The sequence below is a fragment of the Coregonus lavaretus genome, assembly GCF_964263955.1.
Source record: "Coregonus lavaretus genome assembly, chromosome: 32".
NCBI classification, from domain to species: domain Eukaryota; kingdom Metazoa; phylum Chordata; class Actinopteri; order Salmoniformes; family Salmonidae; genus Coregonus; species Coregonus lavaretus.
In genome coordinates, this window is record NC_140019.1 from 39729582 (window position 1) to 39756619 (window position 27038).

Here is a 27038-nt window from a genome sequence, read left to right on the forward strand (position 1 = left end):
TAACTAGTCTCTCTCTCTCCTTCAAACACATTAACTAGTCTCTCTCCTCCAGACACATTAACTAGTCTCTCTCTCTCCTTCAAACACATTAACTAGTCTCTCTCTCCTCCAGACACATTAACTAGTCTCTCTCCTCCAGACACATTAACTAGTCTCTCTCTCCTCCAGACACATTAACTAGTCTCTCTCCTCCAGACACATTAACTAGTCTCTCTCTCCTCCAGACACATTAAATAGTCTCTCTCTCTCCTTCAAACACATCTCTCTCCTCCAGACACATTAACTAGTCTCTCTCCTCCAGACACATTAACTAGTCTCTCTCTCTCCTTCAAACACATTAACTAGTCTCTCTCCTCCAGACACATTAACTAGTCTCTCTCTCCTCCAGACACATTAACTAGTCTCTCTCTCTCCTTCAAACACATTAACTAGTCTCTCTCCTCCAGACACATTAACTAGTCTCTCTCCTCCAGACACATTAAGTAGTCTCTCTCTCTCCTTCAAACACATTAACTAGTCTCTCTCCTCCAGACACATTAACTAGTCTCTCTCTCCTCCAGACACATTAACTAGTCTCTCTCTCTCCTTCAAACACATTAACTAGTCTCTCTCCTCCAGACACATTAACTAGTCTCTCTCCTCCAGACACATTAACTAGTCTCTCTCTCCTTCAAACACATTAACTAGTCTCTCTCCTCCAGACACATTAACTAGTCTCTCCTCCAGACACATTAACTAGTCTCTCTCCTCCAGACACATTAACTAGTCTCTCTCTCTCCTTCAAACACATTAACTAGTCTCTCTCCTCCAGACACATTAACTAGTCTCTCTCTCCTGCAGACACATTAACTAGTCTCTCTCCTCCAGACACATTAACTAGTCTCTCTCCTCCAGACACATTAACTAGTCTCTCTCTCTACTTCAGACACATTAACTAGTCTCTCTCCTCCAGACACATTAACTAGTTTCTCTCTAGTCCAGACACATTAACTAGTCTCTCTCTCCTCCAGACACATTAACTAGTCTCTCTCCTCCAGACATATTAACTAGTATCTCTCTCTTCCAGACACATTAACTAGTCTTTCTCCTCCAGACACATTAACTAGTCTCTCTCTCCTCCAGACACATTAACTAGTCTCTCTCTCCTCCAGACACATGAACTAGTCTCTCTCTCCTCCACACACATTAACTAGTCTCTCTCCTCCAGACACATTAACTAGTCTATCTCTCCTCCAGACACATTAACTAGTCTCTCTCTCCTCCAGACACATTAACTAGTCCCTCTCTCCTCCAGACACATAAACTAGTCTCTCCCCTCCAGACACATTAACTAGTCTCTCTCCTCCAGACACATTAACTACTCTCTCTCTCCTCCAGACACATTAACTAGTCTCTCTCTCCTCCAGACACATTAACTAGTCTATCTCTCCTCCAGACACATTAACTAGTCTCTCTCTCCTCCAGACACATTAACTAGTCCCTCTCTCCTCCAGACACATAAACTAGTCTCTCCCCTCCAGACACATTAACTAGTCTATCTCTCCTCCAGACACATTAACTAGTCTCTCTCTCCTCCAGACACATTAACTAGTCCCTCTCTCCTCCAGACACATAAACTAGTCTCTCCCCTCCAGACACATTAACTAGTCTCTCTCTTCCAGACACATTAACTAGTCTCTCTCTCCTCCAGACACATTAACTAGTCTCTCTCCTCCAGACACATTAACTAGTCTAGTCTCTCTCTCCTCCAGACACATTATCTAGTCTCTCTCCTCCAGACACATTAACTAGTCTAGTCTCTCTCTCCTCCAGACACATTAACTAGTCTCTCTCCCCTCCAGACACATTAACTAGTCTCTCCCCTCCAGACACATTAACTAGTCTCTCTCCCCTCCAGACACATTAACTAGTCTCCCTCCTCCTGACACAGTAACTAGTCTCTCTCCTCCAGACACATTAACTAGTCTCTCTCTCCTCCAGACATATTAACTAGTCCATCTCTTCCAGACACATTAACTAGTCTCTCTCCTCCAGACACATTAACTAGTCTCTCTCCTCCACACACATTATCTAGTCTCTCTCCTCCAGACACATTAACTAGTCTCTCTCTCTCCTCCAGACACATTAACTAGTCTCTCTCTCCTCCAGACACATTAACTAGTCTCTCTCTCCTCCAGACACATTAACTAGTCTCTCTCTCTCCTCCAGACACATTAACTAGTCTCTCTCTCCTCCAGACACATTAACTAGTCTCTCTCTCCTCCAGACACATTAACTAGTCTAGTCTCTCTCTCCTCCAGACACATTAACTAGTCTCTCTCTCCTCCAGACACATTAACTAGTCTCTCTCTCCTCCAGACACATTAACTAGTCTCTCTCTCCTCCAGACACATTAACTAGTCTCTCTCCTCCAGACACATTAACTAGTCTCTCTCTCCTCCAGACACATTAACTAGTCTCTCTCTCCTCCAGACACATTAACTAGTCTCGCTCTCCTCCAGACACATTAACTAGTCTCTCTCCTCCACACACATTAACTAGTCTCTCTCCTAAAGACACATTAACTAGTCTCTCTCTCCTCCATACACATTAACTAGTCTCTCTCCTCCAGACACATTAACTAGTCTCTCTCTCCTACAGACACATTAACTAGTCTCGCTCTCCTCCAGACACATTAACTAGTCTCTCTCTCCTCCAGACACATTAACTAGTCTCTCTCTCCTCCAGACACATTAACTAGTCTCTCTCTCCTCCAGACACATTAACTAGTCTCTCTCCTCCAGACACATTAACTAGTCTCTCTCTCCTCCAGACACATTAACTAGTCTCTCTCCTCCAGACACATTAACTAGTCTCTCTCTCCTCCAGACACATTAACTAGTCTCGCTCTCCTCCAGACACATCAACTAGTCTCTCTCCTCCACACACATTAACTAGTCTCTCTCCTAAAGACACATTAACTAGTCTCTCTCTCCTCCAGACACATTAACTAGTCTCTCTCCTCCACACACATTAACTAGTCTCTCTCTCCTCCAGACACATTAACTAGTCTCTCTCTCCTCCAGACACATGAACTAGTATCTCTCCTCCAGACACATTAACTAGTCCCTCTCTTCCAGACACATTAACTAGTCTCTCTCTCCTCCAGACACATTAACTAGTCTCGCTCTCCTCCAGACACATTAACTAGTCTCTCTCCTCCATACACATTAACTAGTCTCTCTCCTCCAGACACATTAACTAGTCTCTCTCCTCCAGACACATTAACTAGTCTCTCTCTCCTCCAGACACATTAACTAGTCTCTCTCTCCTCCAGACACATTAACTAGTATCTCTCCTCCAGACACATTAACTAGTCTCTCTCTCCTCCAGACACATTAACTAGTCTCTCTCTCCTCCAGACACATTAACTAGTCTCTCTCCCCTCCAGACACATTAACTAGTCTCTCCCCTCCAGACACATTAACTAGTCTCTCTCCCCTCCAGACACATTAACTAGTCTCTCTCCTCCAGACACATTAACTAGTCTCTCTCTCCTCCAGACACATTAACTAGTCTCTCTCTCCTCCAGACACATTAACTAGTCTAGTATCTCTCCTGGAACCGGCTGTCAGTGTTTTAACTAGTCTCTCTCTCCTCCAGACACATTAACTAGTCTAGTATCTCTCCTGGAACCGCCTGTCAGTGTAGTAACTAGTCCCCCCTGCTCTCCCTCCCCACAGCCACAGTAATCTGCTACTACCATGGGTGACTGGAACCTGTTGGGGAAGTTGTTGGAGAAAGCCCAGGAACACAGCACCGTAGTGGGGAAGGTCTGGCTCACTGTCCTCTTCATCTTCCGGATCCTTGTCCTGAGCGCCGCAGCAGAGAAGGTGAAGAAATTCAATTCATTTGACACTTTTTAAAATACATTTACAGTTGCCTCAGCCATTGGAGTCCAACAATACACACACTAAAATGTATTTGAATGTAAAGAATGCAACTTGTTATTTCCATTGTGGTCCTGATAGGTGTGGGGGGACGAGCAGTCAGGGTTCACCTGCGACACCAAGCAGCCTGGATGTGAGAACGTCTGTTATGACTACACCTTCCCCATCTCTCACGTCCGCTTCTGGGTCCTCCAGATCATCTTTGTCTCCACTCCCACCCTCATTTACCTGGGTCATATATTACACCTGGTGAGGATGGAGGAGAAACAGAAGCAGAGAGAGAAGGACGCAGAGCGGGCCGGGGACAAACCCCCCCTGTCGGAGAGCAACGCCTGTAAGGCCCCGGTGAGGGACGACAGGGGTAGGGTTCGACTGAAGGGGGAACTACTGAGGACCTACGTGTTCAACATCATCTTCAAGACGCTGTTCGAGGTGGGCTTCCTCGTCATGCAGTACCTACTCTATGGCTTCCACCTGCAGCCCATGTACACCTGCGACCGCTCGCCCTGCCCCAACACAGTCAACTGCTACATCTCCCGACCCACAGAGAAAACTATCTTCATCATCTTCATGCTAGGAGTGGCCAGTCTGTCTCTGTTCCTCAACCTGATAGAGATGTACCACCTGGGGTCCACTAAGTGTCGCCAGGGTATCAAGTACCACCGGGAGGATCTGAGCTCAGACTCCAAGGAGCCCAGCGAGGCGGAGGAGGCCTTGCCCTACACTCCCAGCTACGACCCCTACCACGGGGCCCAGCCAGCCTACCAGGTCCAGCCAGCATACCCTCCTGTCCCCAGCTATAACATGTCCCCTCTATCCGAGGAGACGGACTCCACCTACCAGCCCTACCACAACAAGCAGAACAGGGACAACCTGTCGGTGGAGAGGAGCGTCGGCAGCCAGCCGGACCACCTGAAAGGGAAGAAAGGAGGAGGAACGTGCGGGGGGTCGGAGCCAGGTTCACCATCTCTACCCCGGGCTGGACACCACGCTGCTAAACACGGCAACAAGACCAGAATAGACGATCTGAAGATCTGAGAGGGGCTTAGGTTGCTGAGACCATGTCTTAGGTTGCTGCCCAGGGTCTTATGTCGCTTGAAAGGCATTCTTAGGGTTGAGACCCAAATGGCACCCTATTCCCTATGTAGTGCACTACCTTTGACCAGGGCCCAGGGCCTATGACAACCTAAGACAGTCCAGGGCTCTGGTCAAAAGTAGTGCACTATATAGGGAATAGGGTGCCATTTGGGACTCACAGATGTGTCCAACAGACCGCAGTCCCTTGTGCCCCCCCCCGGCGGCCTGGTGGATGGCAGAGCTTTGACTCACTGGGGGGGTTTGATATTTGTAGGACACAAAAATAAACGTTGAATGTTACGGTTGTAAAACATGATCTATGAAGGACAAATAAATTGACTGTTACGGTTGTAAAACACGATCTATGAAGGACCTTTTTGTTTCATATTAGATGACAAACAACAACATCTTAAACTCTTTCAGAAACCCTCCTGGTGTCTATGGGACTAGAGGACATTAAATACAACTATTACTGAACGTTTTTGTGCATTTCAGACTGAAGAAAAAGCGGATATATTCGACTTTTAGTTATTGAACCAAGTAAAACAAGTAAAACATTTTTTTGAATGAAAATGTAATGTTTAATGTGTTTCTTCAGAATAATATTAACCCTGGATGCACTTTAACCATCTGTCCCAAATGATACCCTATTCTCTATGTAGTGCACTACTATTGACCCTATTCCCTATGTAGTGCATTACTATTGACCCTATTCTCTATGTAGTGCATTACTATTGACCCTATTCCCTATGTAGTGCACTACTATTGACCCTATTCCCTATGTAGTGCACTACTATTGACCCTATTCCCTATGTAGTGCATTACTATTGACCCTATTCCCTATGTAGTGCACTACTATTGACCCTATTCTCTATATAGTGCACTACTATTGACCCTATTCTCTATATAGTGCACTACTATTGACCCTATTCCCTATATAGTGCACTACTATTGACCAGGGACCATTTGGGTCGCAGACATATTCACATTAATGTAAAATATAACAACCACAACAAGCCAGTTTGTTGAAATTGATTGATTACAATGAAAAATAAAGCATATTTAGTTATATAATTAACTATTCGTAAAACAACTAGGCAGTGTTTATTTGTAACAGAATATCTTGCAGAGACGTTCGTACGCTTTGTGCCAACAGCAGTGTTACCCTGCCCGTCTGACCCCATTCTAAGGGAACCCAATAGTACCCTCATATAGCCCAAATGGTTCAATTTAACGTCCTTAAACTTTCTAGGGTCACATATTAACATGTTGCCCTCTGCACTGAGTTGAAGGTGTGCTGATGCCACGTTCATGTGCTAGTCGGAACTGGGAAACGTCTGACTTGCTAACCTAGGCGCAAGAGTCGGATCCCGAGTTTCCCACTTGGGAGGTATCAGAATCAACCAATAGGAAGCTCGTCACAAATAACCTATGTTATATTAGCTTTTAATGTGACATGAACACAACCAGTTATGTTGTTTTCATCTGATTGTCAAACAAATCCCTTAAAAAAGTAGTTTCGCTTCGCACTTTGGTCCAAAATAATTCTAGCATCCGAACAATGGCTGAAACTATCTGACCGGAGAAAGCATCCGAGCAGCGAAACAGCACCCGTCTGTCTTACTGTATGTAACCCATGGAACTGACATGCCATACTCTATCTGTCCACACAGCATCAGATACATGGTCTACACATACTGAGACAGAGGGGCGCTGTTTCACTGTCCACACAGCATCAGATACATGGTCTACACATACAGAGAGAGAGAGAGAGAGAGAGGTGCTGTTTCACTGTCCACACAGCATCAGATACATGGTCTACACATACAGAGAGAGAGAGGTGCTGTTTCACTGTCCACACAGCATCAGATACATGGTCTACACATACAGAGAGAGAGAGAGAGAGGTGCTGTTTCACTGTCCACACAGCATCAGATACATGGTCTACACATACAGAGAGAGAGAGAGAGAGGTGCTGTTTCACTGTCCACACAGCATCAGATACATGGTCTACACATACAGAGAGAGGTGGGGCCAGTATAAAAAAAATGTATTCACTAACTGTAAGTCGCTCTGGATAAGAGCGTCTGCTAAATGACTAAAATGTAAATGTAAATGTAAATGTGCTGTTTCACTGTCCACACAGCATCAGATACATGGTCTACACATACAGAGAGAGGTGCTGTTTGTTGCTTAGATGTTTTATCTGAGATTGGTGAGTCTTTCTGTCGGCGCGCGTCTCGGTCAAATAAATGATCAATATTTCAATATTTTATTTGGACGGGCAAGGAGGTACGGTAGGTCGCGCCAGGCCCCCTAAGGCCTGCCTATAACGCCTGCCAATACTGTTGTTGCTGACATTCTGAGGAAACCCATCAGTACCCTCCTATAGCCTAAACCCCCTCCTATAGCCCAAACCCCCTCATATAGCCCAAACCCCCTCCTATAGCCCAAACCCCCTCCTATAGCCCAAACCCCCTCATATAGCCCAAACCCCCTCATATAGCCCAAACCCCCTCCTATAGCCCAAACCCCCTCCTGTAGCCCAAACCCCCTCCTATAGCCCAAACCCCCTCCTATAGCCCAAACCCCCTCCTATAGCCCAAACCCCCTCATATAGCCCAAACCCCCTCATATAGCCCAAACCCCCTCCTATAGCCCAAACCCCCTCCTATAGCCCAAACCCCCTCCTATAGCCCAAACCCCCTCCTATAGCCCAAACCCCCTCATATAGCCCAAACCCCCTCATATAGCCCAAACCCCCTCCTATAGCCCAAACCCCCTCATATAGCCCAAACCCCCTCCTATAGCCCAAACCCCCTCCTATAGCCCAAACCCCCTCATATAGCCCAAACCCCCTCCTATAGCCCAAACCCAGGGCTATAGACAGATTTTTTTTATTTTTTTATTTTTTATTTCACCTTTATTTAACCAGGTAAACTAGTTGAGAACAAGTTCTCATTTACAACTGCGACCTGGCCAAGATAAAGCAAAGCAGTGCGATAAAAACAACAACACAGAGTTACATATGGGGTAAAACAAAACAAAGTCAAAAATACAACAGAAATACATATAATATACAGTGTGTGCAAATTTAGCAAGTTATGGAGGTAAGGCAATAAAATAGGCTATAGTGCAAAATAATTACAATTAGTATTAACACTGGAATGATAGATGTGCAAGAGATGATGTGCAAATAGAGATACTGGGGTACAAATGAGCAAAATAAATAACAATATAGGGATGAGGTAGTTGGGCGGGCTAATTTCAGATGGGCTGTGTACAGGTGCAGTGATCGGTAAGGTGCTCTGACAACTGATGCTTAAAGTTAGTGAGGGAGATAAGAGTCTCCAGCTTCAGAGATTTTTGCAATTTGTTCCAGTCATTGGCAGCAGAGAACTGGAAGGAATGGCGGCCAAAGGAGGTGTTGGCTTTGGGGATGACCAGTGAGATATACCCGCTGGAGCGCAGACTACGGGTGGGTGTTGCTATGGTGACCAATGAGCTAAGATAAGGCGGGGATTTGCCTAGCAGTGATTTATAGATGGCCTGGAGCCAGTGGGTTTGACGACGAACATGTAGTGAGGACCAGCCAACAAGAGCGTACAGGTCACAGTGGTGGGTAGTGTATGGGGCTTTGGAGACAAAACGGATGGCACTGTGATAGACTACATCCAATTTGCTGAGTAGAGTGTTGGAGGCTATTTTGTAAATACTGTAGATATACTGTAGATACTGTTCATTAACCCAGGGCTATAGACAGATACTGTTCATTAACCCAGGGCTATAGACAGATACTGTTCATTAACCCAGGGCTACAGACAGATACTGTTCATTAACCCAGGGCTATAGACAGATACTGTACATTAACCCAGGGCTACAGACAGATACTGTTCATTAACCCAGGGCTACAGACAGATACTGTTCATTAACCCAGGGCTACAGACAGATACTGTTCATTAACCCAGGGCTACAGACAGATACTGTTCATTAACCCGTACTTCAAGAGTTACTACTACTACTACTACTACTACTACTACTACTACTACTACTACTACCTTCACATACTATAATATACACTGCTCAAAAAAATTAAGGGAACACTAAAATAACACATCCTAGATCTGAATGAATGAAATAATCTCATTAAATACTTTTTTCTTTACATAGTTGAATGTGCTGACAACAAAATCACACAAAAATTATCAATGGAAATCAAATTTATCAACCCATGGAGGTCTGGATTTGGAGTCAAATTAAAGTGGAAAACCACACTACAGGCTGATCCAACTTTGATGTAATGTCCTTAAAACAAGTCAAAATGAGGCTCAGTAGTGTGTGTGGCCTCCACGTGCCTGTATGACCTCCCTACAATGCCTGGGCATGCTCCTGATGAGGTGGTGGATGGTCTCCTGAGGGATCTCCTCCCAGACCTGGACTAAAGCATCCGCCAACTCCTGGACAGTCTGTGGTGCAACGTGTCTTTGGTGGATGGAGCGAGACATGATGTCCCAGATGTGCTCAATTGGATTCAGGTCTGGGGAATGGGCGGGCCAGTCCATAGCATCAATGCCTTCCTCTTGCAGGAACTGCTGACACACTCCAGCCACATGAGGTCTAGCATTGTCTTGCATTAGGAACCCAGGGCCAACCGCACCAGCATATGGTCTCACAAGGGGTCTGAAGATCTCATCTCGGTACCTAATGGCAGTCAGGCTACCTCTGGCGAGCACATGGAGGGCTGTGCGGCCCCCCAAAGAAATGCCACCCCACACCATGACTGACCCACCGCCAAACCGGTCATGCTGGAGGATGTTGCAGGCAGCAGAACGTTCTCCACAGCGTCTCCAGACTCTGTCACGTCTGTGAAGAGCACAGGGCGCCAGTTGCAAATTTGCCAATCTTGGTGTTCTCTGGCAAATGCCAAACGTCCTGCACGGTGTTGGGCTGTAAGCACAACCCCCACCTGTGGACGTCGGGCCCTCATACCACCCTCATGGAGTCTGTTTCTGACCGTTTGAGCAAACACATGCACATTTGTGGCCTGCTGGAGGTCATTTTGCAGGGCTCTGGCAGTGCTCCTCCTGCTCCTCCTTGCACAAAGGCGGAGGTAGCAGTCCTGCTGCTGGTTTGTTGCCCTCCTACGGCCTCCTCCACGTCTCCTGATGTACTGGCCTGTCTCCTGGTAGCACCTCCATGCTCTGGACACTACGCTGACAGACACAGCAAACCTTCTTGCCACAGCTCGCATTGATGTGCCATCCTGGATGAGCTGCACTACCTGAGCCACTTGTGTGGGTTGTAGACTCCGTCTCATGCTACCACTAGAGTGAAGGCACCGCCAGCATTCAAAAGTGACCAAAACATCAGCCAGGAAGCATAGGAACTGAGAAGTGGTCTGTGGTCACCACCTGCAAAACCAGTCCGTTATTGGGGGTGTCTTGCTAATTGCCTATAATTTCCACCTGTTGTCTATTCCATTTGCACAACAGCATGTGAAATTGATTGTCAATCAGTGTTGCTTCCTAAGTGGACAGTTTGATTTCACAGAAGTGTGATTGACTTGGAGTTACATTGTGTTGTTTAAGTGTTCCCTTAATTTTTTTGAGCAGTGTATATGAATATTTTTAGGGGGTAGATCAGCTTTAATACTGCAGATAGTTTGTAGATTCCATCAATGTAATTGTCTGCATCATTTCCAATCCTCCATTTTTATATACAGTACAGGACATTTCTAAGTGACCCCAGACTTTTGAACGGTAGTGTATATATATATATATATATATATATATATATATATATATATATATATACACACACACATCTTTTTAAAATATATCGTCCTTTATTATTTTCCCCTAACCCTACCACCCCTCCCCTAATTGGAGTAAACTAATGAACAACAACTCTTAGGCTTCTACTTCCAGTTTATACATACTATATAATTTTACGGACACGATGTATTTTTTCTTTTGTTTGTGTTTAGTCTCATCCTTCAGCTCCATTCAACCCCTCCCATCTATCTCTGAACACCTCCCATCTATCTCTGAACACCATCCATTTTTGATTTCTATTTGCCATATATTTTTCAACTGTGCTGTGATGTTTCACAAAAGTTCTGAACCCTTCTATTCTCATTGTTTCTACAGATTGTAAATTAAAGATAAACATTTTTGCTAAAAGTATTATTATATTATTGATCGATTGACTATGACTTTTCAAATCACCCGGAAGTGCTATCTGCAGAGTTAGCTCCAGGTAAATGTTGCAACCATTCCTTGACCTGCGACCAAAAACAAGCTACATACAGTGGGGAAAAAAAGTATTTAGTCAGCCACCAATTGTGCAAGTTCTCCCACTTAAAAAGATGAGAGAGGCCTGTAATTTTCATCATAGGTACACGTCAACTATGACAGACAAATTCAGAATTTTTTTCTACAGAAAATCACATTGTAGGGTTTTTTATGAATTTATTTGCAAATTATGGTGGAAAATAAGTATTTGGTCACCTACAAACAAGCAAGATTTCTGGCTCTCACAGACCTGTAACTTCTTCTTTAAGAGGCTCCTCTGTCCTCCACTCGTTACCTGTATTAATGGCACCTGTTTGAACTTGTTATCAGTATAAAAGACACCTGTCCACAACCTCAAACAGTCACACTCCAAACTCCACTATGGCCATGACCAAAGAGCTGTCAAAGGACACCAGAAACAAAATTGTAGACCTGCACCAGGCTGGGAAGACTGAATCTGCAATAGGTAAGCAGCTTGGTTTGAAGAAATCAAATGTGGTAGCAATTATTAGGAAATGGAAGACATACAAGACCACTGATAATCTCCCTCGATCTGGGGCTCCACGCAAGATCTCACCCCGTGGGGTCAAAATGATCACAAGAACGGTGAGCAAAAATCCCAGAACCACACGGGGGGACCTAGTGAATGACCTGCAGAGAGCTGGGACCAAAGTAACAAAGCCTACCATCAGTAACACACTACGCCGCCAGGGACTCAAATCCTGCAGTGCCAGACGTGTCCCCCTGCTTAAGCCAGTACATGTCCAGGCCCGTCTGAAGTTTGCTAGAGTGCATTTGGATGATCCAGAAGAGGATTGGGAGAATGTCGTATGGTCAGAGGAAACCAAAATAGAACTTTTTGGTAAAAACTCAACTCGTCGTGTTTGGAGGACAAAGAATGCTGAGTTGCATCCAAAGAACACCATACCTACTGTGAAGCATGGGGGTGGAAACATCATGCTTTGGGGCTGTTTTTCTGCAAAGGGACCAGGACGACTGATCCGTGTAAAGGAAAGAATGAATGGGGCCATGTATCGTGAGATTTTGAGTGAAAACCTCCTTCCATCAGCAAGGGTATTGAAGATGAAACGTGGCTGGGTCTTTCAGCATGACAATGATCCCAAACACACTGCCCGGGCAACGAAGGAGTGGCTTCATAAGAAGCATTTCAAGGTCCTGGAGTGGCCTAGCCAGTCTCCAGATCTCAACCCCATAGAAAATCTTTGGAGGGAGTTGAAAGTCCGTGTTGCCCAGCGACAGCCCCAAAACATCACTGCTCTAGAGGAGATCTGCATGGAGGAATGGGCCAAAATACCAGCAACAGTGTGTGAAAACCTTGTGAAGACTTACAGAAAACGTTTGACCTGTGTCATTGCCAACAAAGGGTATATAACAAAGTATTGAGAAACTTTTGTTATTGACCAAATACTTATTTTCCACCATAATTTGCAAATAAATTCATTAAAAATCCTACAATGTGATTTCCTGAAAGTTTTTTTCTCATTTTGTCTGTCATAGTTGACGTGTACCTATGATGAAAATTACAGGCCTCTCTCATCTTTTTAAGTGGGAGAACTTGCACAATTGGTGGCTGACTAAATACATTTTTTCCCCACTGTATATAACATTATATTGGTTGCAAGAATTTTGTATAATAATTTAAATTTAAAAATTCGAAGTTTTGAATCCAGTATTGCTTTGCGTATCAGTTCATAAACCATGTGCCGTGGAATCGGCACATCGAAAATCTCTTCCCAAATATTTTGTAACCTGTATGGCGCAGCTGTACATTTTTTGGTCCTTAAATGAAACTGGTATACTTTTATATTTATCACAATTTTCTTTAACCAATTTTGGTCTTTAATGCAGGGCCGACAGACAAGTTCTCCCTCTTCCACTTGCCTCTTCCATTTTTGCGGTAATGCTGCAATTAGTTGGTTGAAATTTTGGGTAGGGCAAACATTTGTATATATTTTTGTTAGTTGCATGTGTGACATAACTCCAACAGTCCAATTTATGATATCATTTACAAAGATTATAACTTTTAAAAAAGATTTGTTGAAAAATAATGGTTTTTTATCAATTAGTATATTTGAGTTTAACCACAATATTTGTTGTATTATTTGTTAAAGAGTTACTGCTACGACTCCTACTACCTTCACTCCCGAGTGGTGCAGAGGTCTAAGGCACTGCATCTCAGTGCTAGAGGCGTCACTACAGACCGAGTGGCGCAGAGGTCTAAGGCACTGCATCTTAGTGCTTGAGGCGTCACTACAGACCGAGTGGCGCAGAGGTCTAAGGCACTGCATCTCAGTGCTTGAGGCGTCACTACAGACCGAGTGGAGCAGCGGTCTAAGGCACTGCATCTCAGTGCTTGAGGCGTCACTACAGACCCCCTGGTTCGATTCCAGGCTGTATCACAACCGGCCGTGATTGGGAGTCCCATTGGGCAGCGCACAATTGGCCCAGCGTCGTCCGGATTTGGCCGGTGTAGGCTGTCATTGTAAATATGAATTTGTTCTTAACTGACTTGCCTAGTTAAATAAAGGTTAAATAAAAAATAAACATACTAGAAGAGTTACTACCTTCACATAGAAGAGTTACTACCTTCACATACTTGTGAAGGTAGTTGTGCCAGTTGTGCCAGTAACCGAAAGGTCGCTGGTTCTAATCCCCGAGCCCACTAGGTGAAAAATCTGTCGATGTGCCCTCGAGCAAGGCACTTAACCCTAATTGCTCCTGTAAGTCGCTCTGGATAAGAGCGTCTGCTAAATGACCAATTATAATTATGTAAAGTGTTTATTTCATGAGCTGAATATTTGTGCACAAATTTGTTTACATCCCAGTTAGTGAGCATTTCTCCTTTGCCAAGATAATCCATCCACCTGACAGGTGTAGCATATCAAGAAGCTGATTAAACAGCATGATCATTACATAGGTGCACCTTGTGCAGTGGACAATAAAAGGCCACTCTAAAATGTGCAGTTTTATCACAACACAATGCCACAGCTGTCTCAAGTTTTAAGGGAGCGTACAATTGGCATGCTTACTGCAGGAATGTCCACCAGCTGTTGCCAGATAACACGTCGTTTTAGGGAATTTGGCAGTACATCCAACCGCAGACCATGTGTAAACACGCCAGCCCAGGACCGCCACATCCGGCTTCTTCACCTGTCTGAGACCAGCCACCTGGACAGCTGATGAAACTGAGGAGTATTTCTGTCTGTAATAAAGCCCTTTTGTGGGGAAAAACTTGTTCTGATTGGCTGGGCCTGGCTGCCAAGTGGGTGGGCCTATGCCCTCCCAGGCCCACCCATGTCTGAGCCCTTGCCCAGTCATGTGAAATCCATAGATTAGGGCCTAATGGATTTATTTCAATTGACGGATTTCCTTATAAGAACTGTAACTCAGTGAAATTGTTGCGTTTATATTTTTGTTCAGTGTACTAATCTACCTCGATACCTCGTACCCCTGCACATCGACTCGGTACTGGTACCCTGTGTATATAGCCAAGTTATCATGGACTCAGTACTGGTACCCTGTGTATATAGCCAAGTTATCATGGACTCGGTACTGGTACCCTGTGTATATAGCCAAGTTATCATGGACTCAGTACTGGTACCCTGTGTATATAGCCAAGTTATCATGGACTCAGTACTGGTACCCTGTGTATATAGCCAAGTTATCATGGACTCGGTACTGGTACCCTGTGTATATAGCCAGGTTATCATGGACTCAGTACTGGTACCCTGTGTATATAGCCAAGTTATCATGGACTCAGTACTGGTACCCTGTGTATATAGCCAGGTTATCATGGACTCAGTACTGGTACCCTGTGTATATAGCCAAGTTATCGTTACTCATTGTGTATCTATTATTACTTTTATTATTACATGTTTTACTTTTCTATTATTTCTCTATTTTCTTTCTCTCTGTATTGTTGGGAAAGGTCCTTAAGGAAGCATTTCACTGTTAGTCTACACCTGTTGTTCACAAAGCATGTGACAATTTATTTTTATTTGATGTGTGAAGGACTGAGTCAGCAGGTCTTTCTCCCTTCTCCTCCCAGCCTGCTACTGCAGCTGCTGCTGAGGAACAAGCCAGTGGAGTAGCTCTTGGAGGTGGCCCAGGTCCTGCATGGAGATGGTTCCAATTCTGCACTGCAGCTCAGTGCAGCAGATGGGCTGGGGGCCGGTGAACAGGCAGTGTCCCCATTCACTGATGTTTGTGCCTTGAAAAAACAACAACAAAAGAACGTTAGAGGGCTATTTAGTACGCATATCCAAACCATTCAAAATGATCAATAAACAACATATCAAATATCATGAACCGAGACTACAATAGACTATAATGATGCAAATGATTAGCTAGCTGGACCTTGCTACCAAACATTGACTTTGATGTTACCAATGTGGGAAACTTATGATTTTCTTTCTATGACAAAATTATGTTTGCTCAAAAGTTGTATAGATCTTTAGTTTAGATGGTTGGCTTGCTTTCCCTGGACAAGTATGCTGCTAAGCTAGCTAGCCACTAGCCATCCAAGTAGCTAGCGCTAGCTATTGTTAGCAAACATGGCTACTCTTTTCCTCGACTACAATAGAAAATACAACATACATCATCCTCTGGTGAAGACGGCATGTTACCTCCTCGTCCAAGCGATTCTTGAAGTTATCGTTGTTGTCATTCGCAATGTTGAGTTTCGGGCTGAATCAAGAAGAAACTTACATCACCCCTACAGTTGACCAATCACTGACGAAGGGCCATAGCCTTCCGCAGTGTTGCCAACTCCTCAGTAAGGAGAGCAGCTATTGGCTGTCCTAAAAGTCACAAGAAGTCACTAAATGACGTCATCACCTAATTTGCATAATTGGCCATGTGCATGTAATTGTGATGGACGCTGTAGGAGAGAGGAATAACGCTGTAGGAGAGAGGAATAACACTGTAGGAGAGAGGAATAACGCTGTAGGAGAGAGGAATAACGCTGTAGGACAGAGGAATAACGCTGTAGGAGAGAGGAATAACGCTGTAGGAGAGAGGAATAACGCTGTAGGACAGAGGAATAACGCTGTAGGAGAGAGGAATAACGCTGTAGGACAGAGGAATAACGCTGTAGGAGAGAGGAATAACGCTGTAGGACAGAGGAATAACGCTGTAGGAGAGAGGAATAACGCTGTAGGAGAGAGGAATAACGCTCTAGGAGAGAGGAATAACGTCGTGGGAGAGACAGAAAGTGGGTAAAAAATACCCTACATTTACATCCTGCCCTGAATGTAAGCCAGGACGGGATCAGCCAGGGCGGGATCAGCCAGGGTGGGATCAGCCAGGGTGGGATCAGCCAGGGCGGGATCAGCCAGTGGCGGCTTCCAGCATGCGAGATTCATTTGCAGTCTGGACGCAGAGGGGGGAACATCTCCTGCTCTGACTGCAGCTGGGAGGGACTGCTGCGCCGCCTGTGAGTGCTTTGGGACGGGGGTGGGGCCCAGGGGTGTGGGGTGGGTCCCACGGCAGCACCCACTGCTCGTTGAGAAGAGTAAGAACGATACGTGCTTTCACGTCAGAGTCTCCAAAAGTCTCCAATAACACCAGAAAAAGTCGATAGATTTGTCGCTAGTCGCTTTTTTGAAAATGTGTCGCTAGAGGGGTCTGAATAGTCGCTAAATATAGCGACAAAGTCGCTAAGTTGGCAACACTGGCCTTCCACTACCGAACTTCGGCTTGCCTCAAGAAAATAGTTGGTGTGCACGAACAAGCGAAAAAACCTTTGCTGTAGACCAAAGTGAACAAAAACGTCAACATTTCGTCATACGTGTGGTGTTTTTATGTATTTATTTTTATGTATTTTGTTTGTTTTGGCCAACAAAGCCAGAGAGAGTTAGCTCTCACTACTGGTGTCCCCCAGGGCTCAGTTCTAGGCCCTCTCCTATTCTCTCTATACACCAAGTCACTTGGCTCTGTCATATCCTCACATGGTCTCTCCTATCATTGCTACGCAGACGACACACAATTAATTTTCTCCTTTCCCCCTTCTGATAACCAGGTGGCGAATCGCATCTCTGCATGTCTGGCAGACATATCAGTGTGGATGTCGGATCACCACCTCAAGCTGAACCTCGGGGAAAGACTGCCCGCTAGCGCCATGATCTCGTCATCACGGTTGACAACTCCATTGTGTCCTCCTCCCAGAGTGCAAAGAACCTTGGCGTGACCCTGGACAACACCCTGTCGTTCTCCGCTAACATCAAAGCGGTGACCCGATCCTGCAGGTTCATGCTTTACAACATTCTCAGAGTACGACCCTACCTTACACAGAAAGCGGCACAGGTCCTAATCCAGGCACTTGTCATCTCCCGTCTGGATTACTGCAACTCGCTGTTGGCTGGGCTCCCTGCCTGTGCCATTACACCCCTACAATTTATCCAGAACGCTGCAGCCCGTCTGGTGTTCAACCTTCCCAAGTTCTCTCATGTTACCCCGCTCCTCCGCACACTCCACTGGCTTCCAGTTGAGGCTCGAATCTGCTACAAGACCATGGTGCTTGCCTACGGAGCTGTGAGGGGATCGGCACCTCCGTACATTCAGGCTCTGATCAGTCCCTACACCCAAACGAGGGCATTGCGTTCATCCACCTCTGGCCTGCTGGCCCCCCTACCTCTGCGGAAGCACAGTTCCCGCTCAGCCCAGTCAAAACTGTTCGCTGCTCTGGCACCCCAATGGTGGAACAAGCTCCCTCACGACGCCAGGACAGCGGAGTCACTGAAAACCTTCCCCACCTCTTTAAGGAATACCTGGAATAGTATAAAGTAATCCTTCTTTTCTTTATTTGTACATTGTAGAATAATAGTGAAGACATCAACATTTTGAAATAACACATATGGAATCATGTAGTAACCAAAAAAGTGTTAAACAAAGCAAAATATATTTTATATTTGAGATTCTTCAAATAGCCACCCTTTGCCTTGATGACAGCTTTGCACACACTTGGCATTCTCTCAACCAGCTTCACCTGGAATGCTTTTCCAACAGTCTTTAAGGAGTTCCCACATATGCTGAGCACTTGTTGGCTGCTTTTCCTTCACTTTGCGGTCCAACTCATCCCAAACCATCTAAATTGGGTTGAGGTCGGGGGATTGTGGAGGCCAGGTCCTCTGATGCAGCCAGTGGAGTGTGCGGAGGAGCGGGGTAACATGAGAGAATTTGGGAAGGTTGAACACCAGACATATTTTCAGTCAATGTAGAAAATAGTAAAAATAAAGACAAACCCTTGAATGAGTAGGTGTGTCCAAACTTTTGACTGGTACTGTAAGTATAAACACCGAACCTTAACTACGACGGATCTCAATAACCCCCATCGTCTAATTAACATAACTTTGCTTTGTTGGCCAAAACAAACAAAAGGCATAAAAACACCACACGTACTATTTAATCTAATCATCACAATTAAAATGACCAGAGCATCTGTGTAGCTCACTCTATGAACTGACCACCGTCCGACGAACAGATTACATTATAGTCATTTAGCAGACACTCTTATCCAGAGCGACTTACAGTTAGTGAGTGCATACATTTTTCATACAGTAACTCTGTAAAAATAAATCCATAGTATTTACAGTACAACGAAACATACTAAAATTCGCAGCTCTTTATGAACTCTTGAAACAAACCAAACAAGGCAATTTAATTAACATTAATTTAGTCGATTCAAGTTTTCATCCCTCTTCACGCCTCCTACGGGGTTCGTACTCTCAGGGTCGGTGGGAACGTCCCGCCCTGGAGAAAGCCACGGATAAGGTGCGTTTGATTCATAATATGATGTTTATGGCTGACCGTATGTTGGCTATCACAAGAGTCAAACACACCTTCTCCGTGGCTTTGAATCGACTAAATTAATGGTCAGCCATCCAGACAATGTCATAAATCTCGAGTCGTTACGCTGGGCCTTGGGCAAGTCGCTAGACGTATCTTCATCGCTGGTCTTCATCATGGTTCACATTTGTTCCCATATGTTGGCTATCAGAAGAGTCGTCACCGGCCTTCTAGCCACTGCCGCTCCTCATCACATCATTCCATCCCTTATTCAGTTTACATACAGAATCTGCCGAAGAGATCAGCAGAAGGCTTTGGTTTACAAGATACTCACAGTGGATGAAGACACCAATCAAGACAGAGCAATTTATTCTAAAATATAAAACAATTCTGTCAGATATTCAGCAAATACAATACAGAACAAAACCATTACACAGCTGGTCACAGGGTTTCTCCAAACTCAATAAAAATCGTTGTTAACCACCTCAAGGAATGAGTTGAATCCTCAATTCTGTGGCCTGTGGGACATTGATCCTGCTTGAGAAGAGCACCCTGCTACCTCCCCAGTGGGTTATTGATCCTCCTTGAGAAGAGCACCCTGCTACCTCCCCCAGTGGGTTATTGATCCTCCTTGAGAAGAGCACCCTGCTACCTCACCAGTGGGTTATTGATCCTCCTTGAGAAGAGCACCCTGCTACCTCCCCAGTGGGTCACCCTGCTACCTCCACAGTGCATCACAGGTATTTTTCTGTCATTGGAATCATTGAGCTGGAGGCCAATTTCTTTTTCTTTTGTCGAAATTAAAATAAATGGACCTATATTTCTTAATAATGTAATCTTTTAAGAAGTAACAATCACCAAAATAAAAGCAAGACAGTCAGGGAGAATTGAAATTCCAAAAACAAGGAATTTAGCAGTAACAATTTCGTTATGTTTGAGCAAAAGATAACAGACAAAATGCAGAGAACTTCAGGACATTTGCTTTAAAACTGAAAGATTTTTTCTCAGCTCCATGGAGAAATGTGTAGAATAGCCGGAAATTGGCTTAAAAATGCAAAGACATTATCTACACAGCCAAGATGGGGGTCTCTAAAATTCAGCCGCGCTGACAGCCCCCCCTGCCACGCCCACCACATAAGCCCCTTTTTCATCCAGAATCCCTGGGTCATTGAGCCTCAGACAGATCTGTGTTCTGTGTATTGATTATCTGTTCTGAACATCGCTGTAATAATCTCAGTCGTCCTCATTTTCAAAGATCTCTGAGAGCAGGAAGAGCTCTCGTGGCTCGTCTCCGGACTCAGTCTCCCCTGACTCCGTCTGAACCAGACGGAGATCTCCGGACTCAGTCTCCCCTGACTCCGTCTGAACCTGGCGGAGGAGCTCTTCAAACTGGGGCAGAACACTACTGTACAGGAAATCAATGATCTCTGAAAGTAAAACACATATACATTAAATCAGTAAATGTGTCCAGCAAACAACATCTTCCTCATCATTATATTTAAAGAGGATTTCCAGTGTATTTTTTTTACATGTGATGACGTGGAGCTTCCTAAAGGAGCTTTTTCTTATCTTTCAGAATGTAGAAACACGCCATTTTCACATATGTATACTTTTATAGTGCTGGAGATCAATACGCCATTAAAAACAGGACTACACTTCCTCTCCCTCGGAAGTTATGTAACCGGTCACTGATCATAGTGACTCGCATTCAACTATTCAACTGGTCCTCTGTAGCTCAATTGGTAGAGCACGGCGCTTGTAACGCCAGGGTAGTGGGTTCGATTCCCCGGGAACCACCCATATGTAAAAATGTATGCACACATGACTGTAAGTCCCTTTGGATAAAAGCGTCTGCTAAATGGCATAATATTATACCTCAACCGTATGCTAAAAACCTAGTGATGGAAACACTGTGTGTATGACAGCAGTTTACACCTACCACAGAAGGACATGCTCTCCCGCAGCGGAACTTTGGCTACTTTTAGCTTGTGGTAGTGCATCTGTAGGTAGCAAGGAGTAACACCCCTTCGAACGTGAGAGAGATGTTAGCGCACAGCAATGCATTCCTACACACACACCCCACAATAACCCTGCCACGTGCTGTTGTACTCCACTCCTAGACGATAGCAAACATCTAACCCTGCCACGTGCTGTTGTACTCCTCACTCCTAGACGATAGCAAACATCTAACCCTGCCACGTGCTGTTGTACTCCTCACTCCTAGACGATAGCAAACATCTAACCCTGCCACGTGCTGTTGTACTCCACTCCTAGACGATAGCAAACATCTAACCCTGCCACGTGCTGTTGTACTCCACTCCTAGACGATAGCAAACATCTAACCCTGCCACGTGCTGTTGTACTCCTCACTCCTAGACGATAGCAAACATCTAACCCTGCCAGGTGCTGTTGTACTCCACTCCTAGACGATAGCAAACATCTAACCCTGCCAGGTGCTGTTGTACTCCACTCCTAGACGATAAGCAAACATCTAACCCTGCCACGTGCTGTTGTACTCCACTCCTAGACGATAGCAAACATCTAACCCTGCCAGGTGCTGTTGTACTCCACTCCTAGACGATAGCAAACATCTAACCCTGCCACGTGCTGTTGTACTCCACTCCTAGACGATAGCAAACATCTAACCCTGCCACGTGCTGTTGTACTCCACTCCTAGACGATAGCAAACATCTAACCCTGCCACGTGCTGTTGTACTCCTCACTCCTAGACGATAGCAAACATCTAACCCTGCCACGTGCTGTTGTACTCCTCACTCCTAGACGATAGCAAACATCTAACCCTGCCACGTGCTGTTGTACTCCACTCCTAGACGATAGCAAACATCTAACCCTGCCAGGTGCTGTTGTACTCCTCACTCCTAGACGATAGCAAACATCTAACCCTGCCAGGTGCTGTTGTACTCCACTCCTAGACGATAGCAAACATCTAACCCTGCCACGTGCTGTTGTACTCCTCACTCCTAGACGATAGCAAACATCTAACCCTGCCAGGTGCTGTTGTACTCCTCACTCCTAGATGATAAGCAAACATCTAACCCTGCCACGTGCTGTTGTACTCCTCACTCCTAGACGATAGCAAACATCTAACCCTGCCACGTGCTGTTGTACTCCACTCCTAGACGATAGCAAACATCTAACCCTGCCACGTGCTGTTGTACTCCACTCCTAGACGATAGCAAACATCTAACCCTGCCACGTGCTGTTGTACTCCACTCCTAGACGATAGCAAACATCTAACCCTGCCACGTGCTGTTGTACTCCTCACTCCTAGACGATAGCAAACATCTAACCCTGCCACGTGCTGTTGTACTCCACTCCTAGACGATAGCAAACATCTAACCCTGCCACGTGCTGTTGTACTCCTCACTCCTAGACGATAGCAAACATCTAACCCTGCCAGGTGCTGTTGTACTCCTCACTCCTAGACGATAGCAAACATCTAACCCTGCCACGTGCTGTTGTACTCCACACTCCTAGACGATAGCAAACATCTAACCCTGCCACGTGCTGTTGTACTCCACTCCTAGACGATAGCAAACATCTAACCCTGCCACGTGCTGTTGTACTCCTCACTCCTAGACGATAGCAAACATCTAACCCTGCCACGTGCTGTTGTACTCCTCACTCCTAGACGATAGCAAACATCTAACCCTGCCACGTGCTGTTGTACTCCACTCCTAGACGATAGCAAACATCTAACCCTGCCAGGTGCTGTTGTACTCCACTCCTAGACGATAGCAAACATCTAACCCTGCCACGTGCTGTTGTACTCCACTCCTAGACGATAGCAAACATCTAACCCTGCCAGGTGCTGTTGTACTCCACTCCTAGACGATAGCAAACATCTAACCCTGCCACGTGCTGTTGTACTCCACTCCTAGACGATAGCAAACATCTAACCCTGCCACGTGCTGTTGTACTCCACTCCTAGACGATAGCAAACATCTAACCCTGCCAGGTGCTGTTGTACTCCTCACTCCTAGACGATAGCAAACATCTAACCCTGCCACGTGCTGTTGTACTCCTCACTCCTAGATGATAAGCAAACATCTAACCCTGCCAGGTGCTGTTGTACTCCTCACTCCTAGACGATAGCAAACATCTAACCCTGCCACGTGCTGTTGTACTCCACTCCTAGACGATAGCAAACATCTAACCCTGCCACGTGCTGTTGTACTCCACTCCTAGACGATAGCAAACATCTAACCCTGCCAGGTGCTGTTGTACTCCTCACTCCTAGACGATAGCAAACATCTAACCCTGCCACGTGCTGTTGTACTCCACTCCTAGACGATAGCAAACATCTAACCCTGCCAGGTGCTGTTGTACTCCTCACTCCTAGACGATAGCAAACATCTAACCCTGCCACGTGCTGTTGTACTCCTCACTCCTAGACGATAGCAAACATCTAACCCTGCCACGTGCTGTTGTACTCCTCACTCCTAGACGATAGCAAACATCTAACCCTGCCACGTGCTGTTGTACTCCTCACTCCTAGACGATAGCAAACATCTAACCCTGCCACGTGCTGTTGTACTCCACTCCTAGATGATAAGCAAACATCTAACCCTGCCAGGTGCTGTTGTACTCCTCACTCCTAGACGATAGCAAACATCTAACCCTGCCACGTGCTGTTGTACTCCTCACTCCTAGACGATAGCAAACATCTAACCCTGCCACGTGCTGTTGTACTCCACTCCTAGACGATAGCAAACATCTAACCCTGCCAGGTGCTGTTGTACTCCACTCCTAGACGATAGCAAACATCTAACCCTGCCACGTGCTGTTGTACTCCTCACTCCTAGACGATAGCAAACATCTAACCCTGCCAGGTGCTGTTGTACTCCACTCCTAGACGATAGCAAACATCTAACCCTGCCACGTGCTGTTGTACTCCACTCCTAGACGATAGCAAACATCTAGCCCTGCCAGGTGCTGTTGTACTCCACTCCTAGACGATAGCAAACATCTAACCCTGCCACGTGCTGTTGTACTCCTCACTCCTAGACGATAGCAAACATCTAACCCTGCCAGGTGCTGTTGTACTCCTCACTCCTAGATGATAAGCAAACATCTAACCCTGCCACGTGCTGTTGTACTCCTCACTCCTAGACGATAGCAAACATCTAACCCTGCCACGTGCTGTTGTACTCCTCACTCCTAGATGATAAGCAAACATCTAACCCTGCCACGTGCTGTTGTACTCCTCACTCCTAGACGATAGCAAACATCTAACCCTGCCACGTGCTGTTGTACTCCTCACTCCTAGACGATAGCAAACATCTAACCCTGCCACGTGCTGTTGTACTCCTCACTCCTAGATGATAAGCAAACATCTAACCCTGCCACGTGCTGTTGTACTCCTCACTCCTAGACGATAGCAAACATCTAACCCTGCCACGTGCTGTTGTACTCCACTCCTAGACGATAGCAAACATCTAACCCTGCCACGTGCTGTTGTACTCCTCACTCCTAGACGATAGCAAACATCTAACCCTGCCACGTGCTGTTGTACTCCTCACTCCTAGACGATAGCAAACATCTAACCCTGCCACGTGCTGTTGTACTCCACTCCTAGACGATAGCAAACATCTAACCCTGCCAGGTGCTGTTGTACTCCTCACTCCTAGACGATAGCAAACATCTAACCCTGCCAGGTGCTGTTGTACTCCACACTCCTAGACGATAGCAAACATCTAACCCTGCCACGTGCTGTTGTACTCCACTCCTAGACGATAGCAAACATCTAACCCTGCCACGTGCTGTTGTACTCCTCACTCCTAGACGATAGCAAACATCTAACCCTGCCACGTGCTGTTGTACTCCACTCCTAGACGATAGCAAACATCTAACCCTGCCACGTGCTGTTGTACTCCACTCCTAGACGATAGCAAACATCTAACCCTGCCAGGTGCTGTTGTACTCCACTCCTAGACGATAGCAAACATCTAACCCTGCCACGTGCTGTTGTACTCCACTCCTAGACGATAGCAAACATCTAACCCTGCCACGTGCTGTTGTACTCCTCACTCCTAGACGATAAGCAAACATCTAACCCTGCCACGTGCTGTTGTACTCCTCACTCCTAGACGATAGCAAACATCTAACCCTGCCACGTGCTGTTGTACTCCACTCCTAGACGATAGCAAACATCTAACCCTGCCAGGTGCTGTTGTACTCCACTCCTAGACGATAGCAAACATCTAACCCTGCCACGTGCTGTTGTACTCCACTCCTAGACGATAGCAAACATCTAACCCTGCCACGTGCTGTTGTACTCCACTCCTAGACGATAGCAAACATCTAACCCTGCCACGTGCTGTTGTACTCCTCACTCCTAGACGATAGCAAACATCTAACCCTGCCACGTGCTGTTGTACTCCTCACTCCTAGACGATAGCAAACATCTAACCCTGCCACGTGCTGTTGTACTCCACTCCTAGACGATAGCAAACATCTAACCCTGCCAGGTGCTGTTGTACTCCTCACTCCTAGACGATAGCAAACATCTAACCCTGCCAGGTGCTGTTGTACTCCACTCCTAGACGATAGCAAACATCTAACCCTGCCACGTGCTGTTGTACTCCTCACTCCTAGACGATAGCAAACATCTAACCCTGCCAGGTGCTGTTGTACTCCTCACTCCTAGATGATAAAAACATCTAACCCCTGCCACGTGCTGTTGTACTCCTCACTCCTAGACGGATAGCAAACATCTAACCCTGCCACGTGCTGTTGTACTCCACTCCTAGACGATAGCAAACATCTAACCCTGCCACGTGCTGTTGTACTCCACTCCTAGACGATAGCAAACATCTAACCCTGCCACGTGCTGTTGTACTCCACTCCTAGACGATAGCAAACATCTAACCCTGCCACGTGCTGTTGTACTCCTCACTCCTAGACGATAGCAAACATCTAACCCTGCCACGTGCTGTTGTACTCCACTCCTAGACGATAGCAAACATCTAACCCTGCCACGTGCTGTTGTACTCCTCACTCCTAGACGATAGCAAACATCTAACCCTGCCAGGTGCTGTTGTACTCCTCACTCCTAGACGATAGCAAACATCTAACCCTGCCACGTGCTGTTGTACTCCACACTCCTAGACGATAGCAAACATCTAACCCTGCCACGTGCTGTTGTACTCCACTCCTAGACGATAGCAAACATCTAACCCTGCCACGTGCTGTTGTACTCCTCACTCCTAGACGATAGCAAACATCTAACCCTGCCACGTGCTGTTGTACTCCTCACTCCTAGACGATAGCAAACATCTAACCCTGCCACGTGCTGTTGTACTCCACTCCTAGACGATAGCAAACATCTAACCCTGCCAGGTGCTGTTGTACTCCACTCCTAGACGATAGCAAACATCTAACCCTGCCACGTGCTGTTGTACTCCACTCCTAGACGATAGCAAACATCTAACCCTGCCAGGTGCTGTTGTACTCCACTCCTAGACGATAGCAAACATCTAACCCTGCCACGTGCTGTTGTACTCCACTCCTAGACGATAGCAAACATCTAACCCTGCCACGTGCTGTTGTACTCCACTCCTAGACGATAGCAAACATCTAACCCTGCCAGGTGCTGTTGTACTCCTCACTCCTAGACGATAGCAAACATCTAACCCTGCCACGTGCTGTTGTACTCCTCACTCCTAGATGATAAGCAAACATCTAACCCTGCCAGGTGCTGTTGTACTCCTAACTCCTAGACGATAGCAAACATCTAACCCTGCCACGTGCTGTTGTACTCCACTCCTAGACGATAGCAAACATCTAACCCTGCCACGTGCTGTTGTACTCCACTCCTAGACGATAGCAAACATCTAACCCTGCCAGGTGCTGTTGTACTCCTCACTCCTAGACGATAGCAAACATCTAACCCTGCCACGTGCTGTTGTAC

General features: G+C 45.9%; 2 protein-coding genes across 2 annotated transcripts in view; one reads left to right on the forward strand and one right to left on the reverse strand.

Moving 5' to 3' along the window:
• Positions 1 to 3743: 3743 nt before the first annotated feature.
• On the forward strand, positions 3744 to 4967 carry LOC311107563 (gap junction Cx32.2 protein-like; the record flags this gene model as incomplete). Its single annotated transcript, XM_084150069.1, has 2 exons — positions 3744 to 3872; positions 4011 to 4967. The coding sequence occupies 2 exons, from the start codon at positions 3744 to 3746 to the stop codon at positions 4965 to 4967; spliced, it is 1086 nt and encodes a 361-aa protein (XP_084006195.1).
• A 14491-nt stretch (positions 4968 to 19458) lies between these two features.
• The window catches only part of LOC311107581 (transcription termination factor 1-like), a 38427-nt gene continuing 30847 nt past the window's right edge, over positions 19459 to 27038 (reverse strand). The window contains exons 10-11 of the mRNA XM_084150088.1: positions 21045 to 21130; positions 19459 to 20532 (exon numbers count right to left, since the gene is read on the reverse strand). Coding sequence (XP_084006214.1) covers positions 20339 to 20532; positions 21045 to 21130 — 280 coding nt within the window. The 3' untranslated portion in view covers positions 19459 to 20338. The remainder of the gene's footprint in view (positions 20533 to 21044; positions 21131 to 27038) is intronic.